The 20,512-nt window shown below is 46.1% G+C and overlaps 2 protein-coding genes across 4 annotated transcripts in view; both read right to left on the bottom strand.

Annotated features, from left to right (window-relative positions):
- Positions 1 to 8,390, bottom strand: part of INTS4 (integrator complex subunit 4) — a 71,245-nt gene extending 62,855 nt beyond the window's left edge. For both annotated transcript variants that reach the window (XM_084895009.1, XM_084895010.1), the window contains exons 1-3: positions 8,241 to 8,390; positions 4,745 to 4,936; positions 1,314 to 1,431 (exon numbers count right to left, since the gene is read on the bottom strand). In XM_084895009.1, the coding sequence (XP_084751135.1) occupies positions 1,314 to 1,431; positions 4,745 to 4,936; positions 8,241 to 8,294 (364 nt within the window). In that variant the 5' untranslated portion in view covers positions 8,295 to 8,390. The remainder of the gene's footprint in view (positions 1 to 1,313; positions 1,432 to 4,744; positions 4,937 to 8,240) is intronic.
- Positions 8,391 to 13,335: 4,945 nt separating this feature from the next.
- On the bottom strand, positions 13,336 to 19,608 carry KCTD14 (potassium channel tetramerization domain containing 14). 2 transcript variants are annotated; one of them, XM_084895025.1, is made up of 2 exons: positions 19,459 to 19,608; positions 13,336 to 14,569 (listed from the first exon to the last, which is right to left on the bottom strand). In XM_084895025.1, exons 1-2 carry the CDS (start codon positions 19,522 to 19,524, stop codon positions 13,889 to 13,891), a joined length of 747 nt encoding a protein of 248 aa, XP_084751151.1. In that variant the 5' UTR covers positions 19,525 to 19,608; the 3' UTR covers positions 13,336 to 13,888. The 2 variants fall into 2 exon arrangements, with proteins under 2 accessions (XP_084751151.1, XP_084751150.1); XM_084895024.1 differs by having other exon boundaries at positions 13,799 to 14,569; positions 19,441 to 19,608.
- Between the last annotated feature and the right edge of the window lie 904 nt (positions 19,609 to 20,512).

Here is a 20,512-nt window from a genome sequence, read left to right as displayed (position 1 = left end):
CTAGAGGCCCAGTGCATGAAATTCATGCATGAGGTACGGGGATAGAGGAGGCACCCTCAGCCCAGCCTGCACCCTCTTGCAATCAGGGACCACTGGCTCCTAACTGCTCGCCTGCCTGCTTGATCACCCCAAACCACTCACCTGCCTCCCTGATTGCCCCTAACCACTTGCCAGCCTGCCTGATCACCCCTAACTGCTCACCTGCGTGCCTCATTGTCCCTGCTTGTGTGCCCTGCCTGCCTGTTCAGCCCTAATCACTTGCCTACCTGCCTGATCGCCCCCAACTTCCTCTGCCTGTCTGCCTGATCACCCCTAACTACTCTGCCTGCCTGATCACCCCTAACTGCTCACCTGCCTGCCTCATTGCCCCTGCTTGTGTGCCCTGCCTGCCTGTTCAGCCCTAATCACTTGCCTACCTGCCTGATCGCCCCCAACTTCCTCTGCCTGTCCGCCTGATCACCCCTAACTACTCTGCCTGCCTGATCACCCCTAACTGCTCACCTGCCGCCTGATTGCCCCTCACCACTCTGCCTGCCTGCCTGATCACCACTAACCACACTGTCTGCCTGCCTGCCTGATTACCCCTAATCTCTCTGCCTGCTTGCCAGATTGCCCCAAACCACCTCTGCCTTGGCCCCCACCACCACAGCTTGATGTGGAATGATGTCCGGAAGGTCGTACAACTGTCCAGTCTAATTAGCATATTAAACTTTTATTATTATAGATAGTGGGGTAATTGAGACAATCTTGTACATTAGAAAAAACACAGAAAAAAAAACAACAGTAAAAAGGTGAAGTATTTTCCCATTTCACCTAAACACAAAAATAACGTTATTGGACATCAACAAGCAACAAACAGAAAAGTAATAATAACATGCGAGACCTAGGAGATGTCACTTTTATAGGGACAGAACTCAGAGACCACATATGACCAGGACAGCACCTCTCATGGTTGCTGAGTTAATGTGCACAGTCACCTAAACATTATCTCTGTCCCATACGACTTAACCTTTAATAAGTTAGTTAACTTCTCTGAAATTCAGTTTTCCCACCTTTAAAATAAGGACAATGACATCTATCTTCTATCATATGTAAAATACTTTAAGCATATGGCACTAGGTACATGTCAATAAATGATAGCTATTAAGAGAAAAACTACATTTCACTTTAATGTAAATATATGTATGTAAGTTTTATTGAATCATCCTCAAATTCCTTTTTAATACCAACACAACAATATTCTGTTTTAAATTCTATACAAAAGGAACTAAAGATTTCTGCTCTAAGTGTACAGCTTTTAAATTGCCACTTACTTTCATTCTGCAGGATGTTAATGGCATCATCCATAATACAGTCTGGAGAAAATCCTGCAGTCTTTGACAATAATCCCAATAATGAAGCAATTTTCAGTCTCACAGATGGATCATTTTCCTGGAACAAAAGAAGCTATTGTTACCTTGATACTCTCCTCTCAGCTAACCAAAAACAGAACATGAGAAACTAACATTTCAAAAGAGATTCAATGATCCAAGTATTCAAAGGCTTTAACTTTATAAATTTCAGAGGAGAAAGCTTTCTTAATCAGTATCTTACACCCAATACAAAAAAATGAATGAGATTTTTTTTATGCCTTCCTTATGTCATTAACTTCTAACCAAAAATGTGCTTTTGGGATTAAAAGTACCTTTTCTTTCCTGTGCAGTTACACATGAGTTGCACCAATCTGTACTACCAACACTGCCAGCACTGGCCACCCAATGATGCTGCCAGCACCTTGCTCTTGGAGCCCCTGGAAATTGGGGCTGCAGCCACCAATGCTATTACCAGGAGAAAAAAAAATTTTTAATTTAAAAAAAAATAAATTTTATTGTTTTATACAGAGAGGAAGAGAGAGGGATAAGAGTTAGAAACATCAATGAGAGAGAAACATTGATCAGCTGCCTCCTGCACACCTCCTACTGGGGATGTGCCCACAACCAAGGTACATGCCCTTGACTGGATCAAACCTGGGACCTTTCAGTCTGCAGGCTGATGCTCTATTCACTGAGCCAAACCAGTTAGGGCCAGAAAAAATTTTAGTCCACTTGGTTTTTTTGCATCACCAGATCCTCATTAGAAGATTGGGGCAGGTAAATCTAATTAACTGGGTCTAGGTCTTGCGCCTGGACTGTAGGTACAAGCAAAACTGAGAAATGAGTGGTCTGGTCCTTTTAGTTTTAATATTGGGAGATGGTCTCTAATTTGCACAAAGATTCTATGGTGAGAAATTTCCCTCAAAGACAAAAAGAACCATGTCCATTTGTTCATTCCCTGTTCTCAAGTACAAAGCACCCTACGTTCCTAAGGTAACTGAGCATAACAAGGAGGCATCAGTGGGGGAAGGAGCAATAGTTATAAAGTCAGAAGACCTAGAATCCTGGTACACCACTTACTATATCCTATATAATAAGTAGGTATATGAAAATTGACCATCACTCCAACACAAAATGGCCGCCCCCCTGTAGTCAAAGATGGCCACCCCCATGTGGACACAAGATGGCCACAAGATAACCAGCAGTGGAGGGCAGTTGTGGGTAGTCAGGCCTGCAGGGGAGAGAACAGTGGGGGGCCGAGGCCTGCAGGGGAGGGCAGTTAGGGGTGACTGGGCGAGCAGGGGAGGGCAGTTAGGGGTTACCAGGCCAGCAGGGGATGGCAGTTAGGGACAATCAGGCCGGCAGAGAACCAGTTAGGCGTCGATCAGGTTTGCAGGGGAGTGGTTAGGGGGTGATCAGGCTGGCAGGCAGAAGTGGTTAGGGCAATCAGACAAGCAGGAAAGCAGTTGGGAGCCAACAGTCCTGGATTGTGAGAGGGATGTCCAACTGCCCATTTAGGCCTGATCCCACCAGTGGGTCCCAGATGGAGAGTGTGCAGGCTGGGCTGAGGGACACATATCCCCCACCCCATGCATGAATTTCGTACACTGGTCCTCTGATATATATATTTTCTTGATGCACAGATTTGTGCACCGATGGGGTCCCTTGGCCTGGCGTGCAGAGATCGGAAACCGGCTCTCCAACATCCTCCAAGGGGTCCTGGATTGGGAGAGGGTGAGGCCAGGAAGAGGGATTTCACCAGTACAGGATCCGGGCCAGGGAGGGACCATGGGAGGGCTCCAGGGCATGTCCAGGTCATCTCAGGAGTTCTGAGCTAAGGGAAGAGCATGTGAAAAGGCACTGATTTATGAAAACACACAAGGTCTTTGGATAACTCCAAGTATTTTGATTGAGCTAAAATAAAGAAACCTTTTTATGTCAGACATGTAAGATTTAAATAAAGATAGTTTATGGAAAGAAAGAGACTGAAGAATAAAAGATAAGAAGCTTTTGCAAGATAGGACTTCAAGACATTATATATATCCTGGAAGATGCAATATGAAACACAAATCATCTACAAAGTATTCTTAAAAGTTTCAAAAATATGCTTACCCTGAATCTAACAAATAGATCTAACTTTTAGTTCACAGTAAATACAGGGGATAGAAGAACAGGTTCACTCCCAAAGAAGGAAACAAATTCAGAAAACAAGACATTTTACAAACAACAGGTCAATGTCACCAAAATTAAAAAAAAATTCTTCTAGATTTAAAAAAGAGCATATATATGAACATTGTTTGCATTTTGAGTGAATCTATATATATAAAAGGCTAATATGCAAAGTGTCCCCTCAGGGGTTCAACCGGGAGACCAGGAGTTCGATCGCTTGCTATGACGTGCGCTGATCACCAAGGGGTAGCATGGAGCGAAGGAAGGTTGCAGCTGGAGGCTGGCAGCCAGGGAAAAGAATCCCCTGTGGGCAGCCAGAAGGCCCCAATCGGCCCTGATCGCCAGCCACGCCTAGAGACATTACCCGTGCATGAATTTCATGCACTGAACCTCTAGTCAACTATAAAAAAATATTTTGGGAACTAAACAAATATCAATACGGGCCAAATTATATTAAAAATTATTTAATTTTACTTGATGTGATTAGGTAGTTATGGTTGTTTTTTATACTCCCTTTTTAAGAGATATTAACTGAATTACTTAGGGAAAAAATAATGATATTTTAAAATCTTCAGGAAAACAAATAGAGGAAACAAGTTTGGCAAAATATGTATGTTTAATCTCAGAGATGAATATTTGGCACAGCATGTGAGTAGGCTGGAGGAAAGCACTGGAGGCAGGCATATCAGTATTTACCCAATGACCACCCAGTGTGCTGAGTTCTATGGTAGAGGAAGGGGAAGTCTGGAGAAGCCAGCAGAAACCCCAATCTCAACCAGGAGTCTAAACATTGTAAACTTCTGAGGCAGGATTTATGTCTTTTTTTTTTTTTTTTTTTTTTTTTTTTTTAAATATATTTTATTGATTTTGTACAGAGAGGAAGGGAGAGAGATAGAGAGTTAGAAACATCGATGAGAGAGAGTCATCGATCAGCTGCCTCTTGCACACCCCTGGGGATATCCCCGCAACCAAGGTACATGCCCTTGACCGGAATCGAACCCGGGACCCTTCAGTCCCCAAGCCGACGCTCTATCCATTGAGCCAAACCGGTCTCGGCTATGTCTTTTTTTTAATCTCTATCCACAGTGCTTAGTACATTGAAGACACTCAGTAAAAGATTGCTGAATGAATGCCTTCTTGTTTATTTTTGCAACATTAACCCATTCTGCAGAGATGATACAACCCTTATACATACTCCCATCAGGTCCACAAGACCATCTTACCTTATAATAATGTTCCAAGAGAATCCTGACTACTCCTTCCACACTTTCTGCCTCAACAGGCTTCCTGGCAAACTGAAGTAGGTACTGCAAAGCATCCGCTGGAGAGGTAGCTTTACATAGATCTATGTGGAGTGCTGCAGATTTACTTGGTTTTGTTAGTCGGAGTTTCTTAGTAGTAACTTCCTCCTGTTGCTGCAAAGAGGTAAGAAAGTTAAGACATGAAAACCGAACTGAAAACACAAAATCTACAATTTTACTTCACCTCATTTGATGGAAATAATTTTCCCTTATCCTATATAATAAAAGGCTAATATGCAAATCAACCGAATGGAGGAACGACCAGTAGCTATGATGCACACTGACCACCAGGGGGAAGATGCTCAATGCAGGAACTGCCCCCGGTAGTCAGTGCACTCCCACAAGGGGAGCACTGCTCAGCCAGAAGCCGGGCTCATGGCCGGTGAGCACAGCATCGGTGGCAGGAGCCTCTCCCGCCTCCACAGCAAGGCTAAGGACCCCTCAGGGGATGTCTGCCTGCTGGGGAGTTGGCCTAAGCCTGCAGGTGGACATCCCCCCAAGTGGCCCTGGACTGCGAGAAGGCACAGGCCAAGCTGAGGAGATGCCCCCCTCCCTTCCAGTGCACTAATGTCATGCACCAGGAGGCCTCTAGTACCAAATAATGTTCTCAGGTAATAGAACTAGCCTTAGGACAAAGCAGTGTTATGAACTGGAAAAAGAGCACTGGATTGGGGACAGACTATGAGTCCTAATTTTGCTTTTCACTAGTTCCTATAACTCAGGACAGGTCATCTAATGTATCCAAGTCTGTTTCTTTCTCCATAAAGTAGGTCCATTAACATTTTGTTTTGCCTACTATGGCATGATGAAAAGATCAGGGTTTTCGAAGTCAGAGGAATTTATATTCAATAACCACTTACCCATTTCCACCCTATACCACACAAATTCAGAGTTATCTGGGCTGCATTTAAAAAGTTGGGAAATATTTTTTCCCCTAGTATATAAAGGGGAGGACAAACCAATATCTAATATTGATAAACCATCAATAACATTTTAGTGAGCCAGGCCCTATGGTCTCTTCAGGGGACTACAGAGATGAACTAAATATTTCTCTCTGCTCTCAAAGAGCAAGACTGGTGGGAAGATATTGGGAATTATAGTAGCACTGAGTGATAGGTGCAAATGGATGAGCACAACAGAGCACCATAGAAGCAGAGGAGAAAGAGACTAAATTCTTGCTGAAGTTTCAAGTGGGTTTTAAGCAAAAACTTAAGTGCACTGGGTGGAGAAGAAAAGGGGAAGAATGATAACCATTCTATGTAAAAGAGATTATAGGTACAAAAATTTGGATACATACAAACACATGGCATACTGGAGGAGAGGTGAGTAGTCTTGATAAATGAGAACAGAATATTGGAAAGAAAGTGAAGTGTCAATATGAATGTACTTGATACCACTAAAAATGGTAACTTTTATGTTAGGTATACTTTACCACAATTTTTTTTAAAAGTGGGCAAAGGAACTGGCTGGTTTGGCTCGGTGGATAGAGTGTCAGCCTAGGGAGTGAAAGGTCCCAGGTTCGATTCCGGTCAAGGGCACATGCCCAGGTTGTGGGCTCCTTCCCCAGTGGGGAGTGTGCAGGAGGCAGCCCTTCAATAGTTCTCTTTCATCATTGTTGTTTCTATCTTTCTCTCCCTTCCTCTCTGAAATCAATAAAAATATATTTTAAAAAAAAATTTTTTTTAAGTGGGCAAGGGAAACATAGCAAGAAAATTCTAGAAAGCAAGCCACAGAGGAGGAAGCTCTGTCAAGTTAAAAAAGCTTTCCTTAATCTTGACTTAAATTAAAAGTTCAGGAAAACAAATTTCACATAAAAAGGAGCAAAAAATATATATCAATGCTAAATTTCAAAGTTATTTTAAGAAAAAAAAAAAGCCGGGACCGGTTTGGCTCAATGGATAGAGCGTCGTCGGCTTGGGGACTGAAGGGCCCCGGGTTTGATTCCAGTCAAGGGCATGTACCTTGGATGCGGGTATATCCCCAGTAGGGGGTGTGCAAGAGGCAGCTGATCGATGACTCTCTCTCATCGATGTTTCTAACTCTCTATCTCTCTCCCTTCCTCTCTGTACAAAAATCAATAAAACATATTAAAAAAAAAAAAAAACATGAATAAGGAGCAAACTAATTTGCCTTCAGCCAATGGGAATATGCTACAAAGATGAGTCCACAAAACAAAACAGAAAGAAGGAACACTGTCAAGTTATGAAGGGCTAGGGAGCTGGCTAGGAAATTTTTATGGAAAGGAGGAGCCGAAAAAGAAGACTTGATTTGTCAGTGCAACTATCGCTCTATGGTGTAAATCCCATATATGCTGTTCTCTCTCCCACTAGCCTGTGAGTTCCTAAAGGACAGGGACCCTAATGTGTATCGGACATTGTAGCTCAACAACTTTTACTGTACCTGATGTATAGTAACCACTCATTCACTCAACAGACTCTTGTTGAAGGAATGAATGAAGTACTTAAGGATCAGTTTCCTGCTGGGTGGTCCGTCTTGCTACTCTTCAAGTAGAGGTATCTACCTGTGACCTGTGTGGCTCTACAGATGCCGTTTATCCACTGGCACCCATGGGGGGCTTGTCAGAAACACAGACTATATTGCCTCACTTCCCCCACCGGACTTACTGAGTAGACACTACATTTTAATAAGACCCTTCGGTGATTAGTTTACTCATAAAGTTTGTGAAGCATGACACACGGGATGACTTGGTGTCAACCTCTACTTTAGCGTCATCTACGAGGAGACACATGGAGAACCCGGGACTTCTCTGACAGAGGCTGGGCCAGCAGTCCTTAAACAAGTCCAAAGGAGGAAGGTGCTGCCCTCCTTCCCAGGTGAGCTGTTCTATCAATGGGAAGCCACAGCCCTCTGAAGCCTGTGACCCTCGCCTCGCCGGCTTGGACTGGGCCTTGAGGATTTCTATAGACTTCTCTTCCAACCCCTACGAGCTTTGCATACGGCCAATTCATCCCAGGTCGTGTCCTTTTTTTGTTGTTGTTGTTTTGTTTTTTTTGTAACGGAGTTGGGGTGGGGGGACTCCACCACTAATTGGTTCTGTGCCCTTGTACCCCTTAAGAAGCTTCTAAGTCCACATCTGTGAAACGAGGATGCTAATGCAACCTGAATAAAATAACGAGAAAGAAAAAAAAAACCCACCACATTCTCATCCATTATAAGAGCGGTTTTTGTCTCTAATCTTTTATTTATTTTAAGAACCAGACTGCACCTATTAGTTCATCATCGTGACAACAGAAGCCGCACACGAACACGCCCACTAAAGTGTGGCCGCTAAGAGCCTATCAAAGTAGTCGGCGCCCAACTCAAGTTCGTGGCGCCAGGCTCTGGAAAAGCGCCTTGGGCATGGCTGACCTTCCCCCTACCTGCGATCGGTCTGGGGACCTTTCCTTCTGGAGCTTACCTGAACCACCTTAGTGAACTCCTCGTACACTCGCTTCTTCAGGTGCGCCGCCATCGCTGCCCGCGGACCCTGTCAGCTTCCGTACTCGGCGAGGAGGGGGGAGTGACGGAGGGGGGGCGTGGTAAATGAATCCGGAAAACCTGCCTGGGCCAGAAGAACCCGCCACCGTCCCACAAGGCAGTGGGGTCCCAGGAAAGAGAGGCTGCTTCCGGTGGCTCGATTGCCCCGCCGCGGTGACGTCGGGATTGGGCCGCCTAGGCCAGGTGCGCCGGGGGAACGGAAACCAGAGCGTAGCGCGAGGGGGAGGAGCCTATGGGGACGGGCGAGCCAATGGGAGGAGCTTTTGGGGGCTGGCTGGCGGCCGCGGAACTGAGCGGAGGGAGGAAGGAAGGGCTAGGTAAAGCGCAAAGGCGGGGCGAATTAGAGCTGGAAGCCAACCCCTGAGCTGCGTAATGATTTTGACTACGGAGATAACGGAAAGAGCCCCAGCTGACGTTCCCGTAGTTATTTTCTGTTCACGGAGTTTGCTGCTTCTGTACTTATTCCTCGAGCTCTTCTTTCGGACAGTGTGTGTGGCGCCCCTCCCCTGGCCTGGGTTGCTTTTTTCCTGCTTCTTCACACCCGTTGCTCAAAAGCTATGTATCCTTTAAGGCAGTGTTTTCCCAAACTTCTCTCATGATGAGAATCACCTGGTGGAGTTGTTAAAATACAGATTCCTGAGTCCCAACTAAGAAGTGCTAAACTAGAATTTTTGGGAACATATAGATAAAAATTGTCTACTTAGCCGAAACCGGTTTAGCTCAATGGATAGAGCGTCGGCTTGGGGACTGAAGGGTCCCGGGTTCGATTCCGGTCAAGGGCATGTACCTTGGTTGCGGGCACATCCCCAGTAGGGGGTGTGCAAGAGGCAGCTGGTCGATGACTCTCTCTCATCGATGTTTCTAACTCTCTATCTCTCTCCCTTCCTCTCTGTACAAAATCAATAAAATATATTTTTTTTAAAAATTGTCTACTTAACTAGTGCTCTGTCTTAACTAATACAGTCTTATGCCTGTACCTGACGAACTCTGTCTTAGAGCACCAAGACTCAGAAGACCCCAAAATGCATTAAAAGATGGTCTTTACTTACCCTCAGGGTCCTACAGTCTAACTGGGAAGGGAGACACGCAAGCTGATAATTAGTGGGCATTCAAAGTGTGAGGATAAACAGAAGAATGTGGTTCGGACAGACCTAACTTCGTCAGGATATCTCAGGGAAGTTTTACAGCAGGAAGAATTTAAAATCTGGCTTTAAAATAAAGGTATATCTTGGGGACACTGCAGATTTGGTTCCAGGCCTCTACAATAAAGCGAGTATTGAAATAAAGCAAGTCACTTGAAGTTTTGGTTTCCCAGTGCATATAAAAGTTATGTTTATACTTTATAAACATAACTAAGTGTGCAGTAGCATTATGTCTTAGACGAGTACTGTCTGAATTTTAAAATACTTCATTGCTTTAAAAATGCCATCATCTGAGTCTTCAGGCAAGTAGTAATCTTTTTGCTGGTTGGAGGGTTTTCAATTTGTAAGAAACACAATAAAGTGAAGGATGATAAAACAAGATATGCCTATGGTAAATTTTCCAGGAAGAATGGCATCCCAAACCACAGAAACCACTCCATTTACAAATATATTCAGTTAAATGAAAAGCACTTAGCAAACAGTATCTTTAATAAATGTTAGCAACTCTGGCTGGTGTGTCTCAACTTGTTGTGTGACATCCTTTGCACCAAAAAGTTGCTGATTTGATTCCGGGCCAGGGCACATACCCGGGTTGTAGGCTTGATCCCTGCGGGAGGCAGTCGATATTTCACTCTCACGTTGATGTATTTCTCTCCCTCTCCCCTTTTTTCTCTCTCTAAAATCAATCAAAACATACTTCAAAATTAGTTATGTCATCTTAATTGTATTATGGATTTGGAAGTTGGAGCGATATACTGGAATTGCCTTTGTTTAATAAAATAGTTTGGTGAATTGGTTAAGAAGAGAGTCTGATCTTAAGGGATGCAGGCTAAAGCCAAAGCAATAAAAAAAATTTTTTTAAAGGTAACTGGAACATGGGCTGCTTCTGGCAGGGCTGGTGGAAACTTGACATGCCTCTAAAGTAGGGGTGTCGAACTCAATCAGAGAAGGGGCCAAAATCTAAAATCCAGCCTAAATCGCGGGCCGAATGGTTTACTGAACAGTCATAAACTGACAATGTCATAAACTAACAGCGGAGTGCAGTGATGACAGCGCGGTGCGGGCCACATTGCAAGGCCTGGCGGGCTGGATTTGGCCCGTGGGCCTTGTGTTTGACACATGTGCTCTAAAGCCTATTTGGAAACAGCACACTCACTTCCACACATACTCCATTAACCAGATTGGGGCATAGGGCTAAGCAGGAAGTCAGTGGGATGGGGAAGACTACTCCCATCTACTGAGAAGCATGTCAAGAACAGGGAGGGAAGCTTGGCTGTTGTGGCTTAGTGATTAAGCATGGACCTATGAACCAGGAGGTCACGGTTTGATTCCCAGTCAGGGCACATGCCCAGGTTGCAGGCTTAATCCCCAGTGCTGGAAGCAACTGATCAGTCATTCTCTCCCTTCCCCTTCCTTTCTCTGAAATCAATGGGGGGAAAATATTTAAGAAAAACAGGGAGGGAAGAATAGAAAACAAGCTACTACTGAAAAGCCCCTAGAGATGTGGGTGACTGACACACTTTTAAGAATAGATATGTCCAGTGTTCAACTTGAAGTTATTTGCATTTGCAGTGTAAACTCTCTCCCCTTTATTTGTCTGTGTTTCCACAGTGCTATGTGCACAAATAACTCATGGGAGTGGAATTTGTAAAAATTAAGAAAAATACCTGAGTCCAGGCCAGGTATCTCAGTTAGTCAGAGCATCATCTCGATATGCCAAGGTTGTGTGTTTGATCCCTGGTCAAGGCATATACAACAATTAACCAGTGAATGCGTAAATAAGTAGAACAACAAATTGATGCTTTTCTTTCTCAAGTCAATAAATTAAAAAAAAAATTTTTTTAAATATCTGAGTGTTAAATCTGGTTGAGCATTGTGCAGAACAGCAACAATAGGTTTAAGGCATCTAGATGAGAAGATCCCTATGCTGAATGAATCTGGCAGGAGCAGAGAACCAGAGCTGACCAGAAGGAGACAAACCCTCTGGGAATGTGCAGAAATCTTGGGGAGGACATTGACCCTTCCATAATTCATGAACCTGAGAATACAAGCAATTCTACTTACATCTTAAGAAACGGGAGTCGCCAAAACCGGTTTGGCTCAGCGGGAGAGCATCGGTCTGTGGACTGAAAGGTCCCGGGTTCAATTCCGGCCAAGGGCATGTACATTGGTTGCAGGCACATCCCCAGTAGGGGGTGTGCAAGAGGCAGCTGGTCGATGTTTCTCTCTCATTGACGTTTCTAGCTCTCTATCTCTCTCCCTTCCTCTCTGTAAAAAATCAATAAAATATATTTAAAAAAAAAAAAAAAAAAAAGAAACAGGGAGTCTCTTTGGAATCTAATCTCATTACTAATCAAACGGTATGAACTCTCAGGCACTTGATAAAGAATGTTGAATTGCTTCATGATAAAAAGTTCAAGTAGATATTCAGGGTTTTTCCATTTAAAATTGTCAGCTATATTAAATACCAAAAAAGGAAACCATTAAACAAGTTTTGAAAATAAGAAAAAATATACAAGCAGACACAGTTACTAAATTGTAATGCTTATTGAGGATGGCTATTCTTTTTTTAAAATAATAATAATAATAATAATGATTTCGGAGAGGAAAGGAGACGGAGAGAGAAATAGAAACATCAATGATTAGAGAGAATCATCAACTGGCTGCCTCCCGCACACCCCATACTGGGGATCAAGCCGGCAACCCAGGCATATGCCCTCACCAGGAATTGAACAGTGACTTGGTTCATAGGTTGATGCTCAACCACTGAGCCACACCGTCTGGCAATGACTTTGTTCTGAGCAATTTTTTAAAAAATTTGAAACTCCCTGACTCAGTATTAATTTCTTAAACCTTTACAGTTGACCTTCAGTCCTGAGGAATCCAGGACGGCTGGTCACCCTTCTAAGCAGAAAAGGGGGTCACCCATCCCAGACCTGGACTTGGAGAAGGATGAATATCTACATGTGTCCTCCTAAGAGTTATGTTTTACGTTGACAAGCAGAAGCTGAAACAGAGTCTTTGTATAAGTGGTTTATTGCTGATGTGCTTTCAGGAAGGGCAGTGAGGGAAGCAGGATAGAGCAGAGGAAAAACGCTAAGCAAAAATGTGGTGTTAGATGAAGGTTGACTTCAGTTTGATTCCACAAGAAGCTCTGGAACAGGAACTGAAGCAGAGTTGGTCCTCCTTGAGGTAACGGAGAACCTCACAATAAGGGCAATTCTTTTCTAGAACAGGTCTCAATCAGAATGCATCAGAACCACCTGGAGGACTGGTGAAAGCAGACTGCTGGGCCAACCCCGAGTTTCTGACTCAGTGGGCTGAAGTGAAGGACAGAGAATTTGTATTTCTAAAAAGTTCCAGATGTTGATGCTGCAGGAACCACACTTTGAGAACCACTGTTCTAGAGACAGGACAGCCGTGAGGCTTTACAGCAACTAATACGGCAGCTGAGTGGCATCTACTACAGGTACTAACTTGGCATCTTCCTCATCATGAAGGCACACACCTGGGCCAGAGGATTGGCCCCCCCAGGCTGAAGCTGGGTAAACCGTGTTTTTAGGTCAGACTATCTAGATCAGTGTTTCCCAAACTTCTCTCATGATGAGAATCACCTGGTGGAGTTGTTAAAACACAGATTCTGAATCCCAACTAAGAAGTGCTAAACTAGGATTTTTGAGAACATATAGGTAAATTGCATACCTAACTTAATGCTCTGTATATAACATCTGTCTTAGAGCACTAGTTAAGTATACAATTTTACCTATATGTTCCCAAAAATCCTAGTTTAGCACTTCTTAGTTGGGATTCAGGAATCTGTGTTTTAACAACTCCACCAGGTGATTCTCATCATGAGAGAAGTTTGGGAAACACTGATCTAGATTCATATCCTGTTATATTCCTGTTGATATCCCGCATCTCCAGCCAAACCATTTTTGAAACATTCCAACTCAGCCTTGCTATGAGACCTCAAGGGAAGAGTCTGCAGGTACATGAAGCTTTAAAGAGAGAGAGAGAAGCTGCTGAGACCGGTTTGGCTCAGTGGATAGTTTGCTCAGTGGATAGAGCATTGGCCTGCAGACTGAAAGGTCCCAGGTTCAATTCCGGTCAAGGGCATGTACCTTGGTTGCAGGCACATCTCCAGTAGGGGGTGTGCAAGAGGCAGCTAATCGATGTTTCTAACTCTCTGTCCCTCTCTCTTCCTCTCTGTAAAAACTCAATAAAATTTAAAAGAGAGAGAGAAGCTGCTGCACTTCACTAGGCCAAGTACAGCGGAGTCAGTTGCAATGAGTGGAATGTCTTAAAGGGGGGACATAAATATTTGAGAGCAAGCTTTGCAGACCACCTTGGAAGTTGTTTTATTATTTGAAATTCATTTCACAAGCCCCGCTAGAGCCCATCACGAATAGCCACCGTCCCCTGAGCATCACCACCAGGTGAATCGGAACGTATAGAAGTATTCGTGGGCACCGGTCTTAGGCTGAAACGTCTTCTTGGAACAGTAGTCATAGGCTACCTGGTACCCTTGAGCCTCGATGTCCATCTGCACGGAGTCCAAGAGGTCCCTGATGGCTGGGGCTGCTTTCCAGGGCCCGAATTTGACGACCAGCCTCTTGTTGGCCTCCAGGACCCGCAGGGAGTCCGCGCAGTGCGCCGCGTCCTCCTCCGTGCGCGCCGCGCACACCAGCACGTGGGAGTGACGCGCGGCCACGGCCTCTGCGCGCGCCAGGCGCACCATGAGCTCCAGGTTCTCCCCGTAGCTGGGCACCCGCAGCAGGAACTGCTTCCGAGCCACCTGCTCGCCAAAGATCTGCGGCGTGTCCTCCAGCAGCTTGATTAAGGGCGTGATTTCGAAGAACTGAGCCTCGCGGTACACTTCGGGGATGTGCTGCTTGGGCACCTGCCCGCTGCGCAGGTAGTCCAGGATGGGTCCGAAATAGGTGCCGGGGCGGTCGATGAAGAATCGGCCCTCCCCATCCTCCTTCGTGGAGGCCTTGGCTGAGGTGCAGAACATATCTGCCAGCCTCGAACCCGGGATTTTTCTCAGGGTGCTCACAGTAGTGGTGAAGATCTCTCCGCCCACGTTCAGCTTCACCACAGCAGATGTCTGGGGGGTACAAGAGGCAGTGAATCAATAGCGCCACCTCTAGGGGAGCTCACGACTATGTTTTCATACAAAGAAGAACCCCGTAGACTCGGGTAGAGAATTGGCTTCAGCTATTGGAAGGCACATCCTAACACAAGGGGTTTATACTTACGCTGCAAAGCTCCAGAGAATGGGCATTTTAAAGAAGACAAAGGTTTCAGTTTGATCTAAGACTATCCATGCAAGCATTTCAACGTTCTCATTTGGATCACAGAATGTTAGTCTAGGAGGCTGCGGTGGAAACAAGTCCCAGCCACATTACTTCCAAAGTCCGTGGTCTTTGGCAAGGCTTTTTTCCTCCTTGGTTCTTAGTGTCCTCATTTATAAAATGGGATAGGAAGCTGATGTCAAGTCAGGAGTTCCCGATGTGGGATGCTTAGGTCTAAGACATATAAACAAAACAAAACAAAACAAAAGGCAGGGGGTGGGGGTTGAGGGTGCAAACCATTTCCAACTTCCAGAAAGGATAAGAAGCCATACGTGCACTCATCCAGGAAGCATTTCTTGAGTACCTACTGTGTGCCCACATGCTGTGCTGGGAGTTGGGGATAAAAATTCTTATTTCATATAGATCAGAAGTTCTGATTAGCAGTTGACATGACTTTGATTAACAAATAGAACTTGTTTGATAATGGGTTTGTTGTTGTTGTTGTTATTGTTTGTTTGTTTCATTTTGTTTTTCAAGATATGGGCCCATGGGGATTAAATAACAGAAAAACCCTGGGTAGTGAAAAGGCTAGTAACACCAGATACACTGAGTATAAGGCTGTAAGGTTGGTACAAATTTAAGTTAGGTTTACCTGTTCAACAGATTATGTAGAGGCCTCCTCTCTATGTAAGACCTTGGGCTGAGCACTACAGATGTCGGTGAGACCCACGCAGTGCCTGCCTGGGTGCCCACAGCCCGTTGCAGAGAGAGACGTGGAAACAGACTGACAGGCTGCCTTCGGGGAATACTAAGTGCTGCTGCACAGGCCCAGCAGAAGACTGTATAGAATTATTATGTGTGAGGTGATGTATCAGCTGTTGTCCTTACAAACTAGCTTCTGGAATAACTTGTTACCTAAAATTCACTCAAAAAAAAATTCACTCACTCATTCAATAAAATATGCATGTGCCTAACTTTGTGCCAGATACCTGGGGCATAGGGAGGAACAAGCAGAAAGCAGTCCCATTCCTCAGAGTCCAGTAACTGTGCAAAGCATGTTGCAAACAAGCTCTAACTCAATTCTCATAGCTATCCTGTGAAGAATGTATTAAATCCCCATTTTACAGGTAAAGAAACTAAGACTTAAAGAGATGAAGTAAGTTGCTTAAGAGCAACCATATATTAAGGGATGGTGTCAGCATTTGAACTCAGGTCCGACTTATTCTGAAGCTTGTGCTCTTAGTTATTATATAAATTAATTTTCCAATGCCTCCAGCCTTCTTTTCCTTAATTACCCATTCATTTAAAAAAAAAAAAAAAAAAAAAAAAAAGCCGAAACCGGTTTGGCTCAGTGGTAGAGCGTCGGCCTGCTGACTGAAGGGTCCCGGGTTCCATTCAAATCAAGGGCATGTACATTGGTTGCAGGCACATCCCCAGTAGGGGGTGTACAAGAGGCAGTTGATCGCTGTCTCTCTCTCATCGATGTTTCTAACTCTCTATCCCTCTCTCTTCCTCTCTGTAAAAAAAATCAATAAAATATATATTTAAAAAAAATAAAAAAATATGTAGAGATGACCTATTCCATTGAAGCCCCTCTTAAACAGATGGATACGGCATAATCCCTGCCCTCAAGGAGCTACAGGGGAGGGGGGGAAACAGATGACTTAGCTGTGTAGAAAGGAAGACTCAAAGGCAGGCAGAGTCAGCTTCTTGTGGGTGTGTGTTGGAGGTTGTCAGGGAAGGTTTCCTAAGGGTTGCTGCTGCAGAGAAGACCTGTGCAGTGTTTGAAGGCTGAGTTACCAACCTGGGAACTCTAACCACTGGTCACTACAGGACCAGAGCCCAGGAATGTCCTTCTGATTTAGGTGTGACCTCATTCTCAACTTATCTGTGAGCTTTAGCTCTAAGATGAAAACACTGGGATTAAGAGAGCCAGAGACAGCCAAACTGCTAGGGGAGATTTCAGTTGCCATGACAACAGCTCCTACCAGGGGACACTTCTACTGGCTGGAAGGGAGAGGAGAAAGGAGAGGATGCCCTCTGACAGCAGCCAAGCAATACAGCCATGAGAAAAACAAGGCCAGAACCTGTGACTCCCTCTTTCTTCCACAAACCTCAAGGTCCCTTGGCAAGGTTTTTCGGTGAACCCTGAGGTCCCGCTGGACAGCTGGTAGTTAAATGCAAAGTCGCAGACTTTAACACTCTCATCACTCCTGCACCACTGAAAGCTCACCGGTGCTCTTAATGTCCCCACATTGCAGGCGAGGAAAGCTCAGAAAGAAGGGTCACACGGAAGTGATGAAAGAAGGAAGTGATGAAGTTGGAGCTGCATTAATCCATGTCAGTCTGACTACAGTGTAACAGGGATGCCCTATCACTCCCCCTCCCAACATCCAGCCCCACTGTGCCAACGATTAGCTAGGTGCCTGGGGCAGCCCACTGCCTTCTCTGGGCCTAAACGCGTTGTCTGTGAAAGAGAGAGGCAAAACGGATGAAGGGAACGCTAAGTCTCTCCAGCTCTGAAAATCTAATGAATCCACTCTCAACTGTCATTTCCGAAGCTCATTTCCAGATGCTTCACAAAATAGCTTCCTGCCCTGACATCCTCAGCCCCCATTTCTTTGTTTATCAAATAAGACCTAGCTCCTGTCCCCAAGCTTCTTAATTCAGTCCCTCTCCCCCTCCTTTCTAACAAACACTTCCAGGCTCTTTGGAAACCCCATACTTCCAACCTCATCCATAAGCACTACAGTGTGCGTACCTAGCAGATAAAGACTGCTTTTCCACCCTTCTTCTGAACCATCTGCCCTTCCTTGTGGCATCTCTTTTCTAAAAGTCACCCTGCCACAGCATTCCTGAGTGGGATACCTGTCCCTGGCCCGTGTGCATGGGCAGGGGACAGATGGTCTCTAGGAGCCCCTACTGGGGGCGAGGCTAGTACTGGCCATGAGGACAGAGGGATGAATCAAACATGCCAGCTCTCACTCAGTTCTAGTCAAAAGGGTCCTTAACACCTCTGCAACCCCCCACCAAACATCATACATTTTCTTAGGCCACCCTTATTGGAGCCAGTGAAGGGACATCTCCATTCTCATACACCCCAAACCCCTCAAGATCTCCCAGCAACCCACAGCCCTGACCTTTCCTATTGTTTCCTATCTCAGTTGTCTGAGCAAAAACTCAGGCGGTAATCTTACATTCTGCTCCTAATCTCAACCCTTTCCCCGCCTCAAGCACACAAATAATCAGTGACCAAATCCTGGTGATTCTAAATGTTTGGTCAGTTCCATGGCACCCTGCCCCCCTCAAATACCCTCCCCCAACCCAATCTCTACTCTGAAAACAGAGTAGTCTTTCTTAAGGGCAAATCTGGTCTGTCTCCTCCTGCATTGAACATTTCCCTGACCCTACATTCTCTTCCCGATAAACTCTAGACTCCTTCATAGGCTTTCTAGGCCTTTGGCAGGGCTGGCAATAGGCCACCCACCGGAACTGCCTGCTACTTCCCCACCCCCGCCCGACCAGAGCAAGCTGGGCCCGCTTGCCAGCAGGATTCACTCATTACCCACACTCCCTTCACTCCGTCCACTCATCCTTCAAGCTAATGCCTCCAGGAATCTTTCTAGATGGGCTGTCTTCTTGTGATCCCAGAGGGCCCTGCACTTCCACAGTCTGGTAATTACCTATCTTGTCATTCCCTTTATCATCTGTATCCCCATTAGACTGTGAGGTTCCTAATGGAAGACAATCCCTGATTCATCTTTCTAACACCAGTACCTACCCCAGGGCTCCTTGGGCCGGGCCCGGGGATGCTCTATAAATGTCTGTTGAACAGAAGGGAGCTAACCAGCAGCACTGATTTATTCTGATCAAGGCCAATGTTGCCCTGCCTGGCATCAGGCACATGCTGGCTCCATCCCCTGTCCAGTAATTCATTCAGACATTTACTGAGCACCTTGGGCAGCCCTGCCACGGAGCAGGTGACTTTGTCAACGGCCAGCAACAATGACGTTAACATCACCAGATGGGGAAGAGCCAGTCTCCCCACTCCTGGATCTGCTTTCCCTTCCCATAAATCTCCAGATGGCACCTCGCCCAGGAGAGATTGGAGTGCTCTGCTCCTGGAGTGCCTGGGCCCTTTCCAGATCCTCCCCCAAACTCTCCTTACCTAAGCCCTGGGAGTGGGCAGATTGCTAAGGATCTGGCCAGAGGGCAGGAGAGTGTGTGTGTGTGTGTGTGTGTGTGTGTGTGTGTGTGTGCGCGCGCGCGCGCGCGCGTTGGTGGTGAGGGAATGAAACACGGTCAGCCTGTGGCTGGGTCTGCTTGTCCCACCAGCAGGAGGGATGGGAGCAGGGGGAAGAGGCAGACAGCCAAGGAGCGGAGGAATAGGACCAGCCAGGGGACAGAGAGAGAACATACAAAAAGCAGGTAAAACAAAGAGAAAAGACGGAGGAGACTAAGCAAGGCAGCCAAGCAGGAAAGAGGGCAAAGAGGAGAGCCTGGACTGAGCCAGAATGGGATGAGACCGCGGTGGGGGAGAGGAGGGGAGAGAAAAGCGGGAGGAAGTCAGGAGAAAAGAGCGTCCAGCCAGAGGAGGAGGTGGCGTTCCAGAAGCCCGGGGAGCGCAGACGGAGCGGGGGTGTGGACGGGGACCCCAGAAGGAGTGAAAGAAGGGACAGCCCACCTCGGGCTGAGCACTCACGTTAGGCGGGTCCCCGGGAGGCGCTCGGGGGGGCCGCAGGGAGCGGGACGTCGAGGTCAGGCTCATTATCCCCGCTTTGCAAGCAGCTGGCAATGCGCAGCCTGACCGCCGCTCCTGCAGCTGGCCCTGCCCGCCACCTGCGAGGCACCTGTCGATGGCGGAAATGCACCCGCTCCCCGCCCTGGGGGGGTGGGGGGGGGAAGGCTGGCCCCACGGTGTGGTTAGAATCCCGGGTTGGCCTGGCCTCGGACCTGGCTTGCCATGAGACCTTAGGTTTGTCATTGCCTGGTCTCTCACCGACAGCCAAATGGGGGCGGCAGAGGGAACTGACATCAAAGCAGGAGACCTGCCCTGACCGGTTTGGCTTAGTGGATAGAGGGTCGGCCTGCGGACTGGAAGATCCCAGGTTCGATTCCGGTCAAGGGCATGTACCTGGGTTGCTAGCACATACCCAGTAGGGGGTGCGCAGGGGGCAGTTGATCAATGTTTCTAATCTATGTCTCTAACTCTCTATCCTTTTCCCTTTCTCTCTGTAAAAAAGTAAATTTTACATATATATAGACCTACTCACTACAGTTCTAGGGGGTGAAGGACCACCAACACCCATTTTACAGATGAGAAGAGTGAGGCTCCAGGAGATAGGGTGGCCAGTGTGGACTATATATCCACCTGAAACCAGCTGCTAAAAGTACAAACATGACCTTGGAAGAAAAGAACTAAGATGCCTGCTGAGCGGGTTATTTTGCTTGTTAAAACTGTGAAAATTACTAAAGGAAGCCTCAACTAAACTGGAGTCCCTACCGCCTGTAGGGGGAGCTCTCAAGCTTTCTACTCATGATTAATTACTCCCAAATAGGGAGAAATAGATTCCTTGGGTCCAATTGGAAGATGTTTTCTATTTTATTAGCCCAGTAAGAGGAAGGGAGGCTTTCTCCTTGCCTGGCAATAGCTCAGCCAATGAGAGTCTGTCACAGCTTAGCCAATGAAAAGCCATTATGTCTGCACTCGAAGTTTCCTGCAATGGACTCCTTATAACAGCCCTCCTAACTGCCCC

The sequence above is a fragment of the Pipistrellus hanaki genome (assembly GCF_964339955.1).
Source record: "Pipistrellus hanaki genome assembly, chromosome: 9".
Lineage (NCBI taxonomy): Eukaryota > Metazoa > Chordata > Mammalia > Chiroptera > Vespertilionidae > Pipistrellus > Pipistrellus hanaki.
The sequence above is the reverse complement of the archived record's forward strand: the minus strand, read 5'-3'. Positions and strand labels throughout refer to the sequence as shown.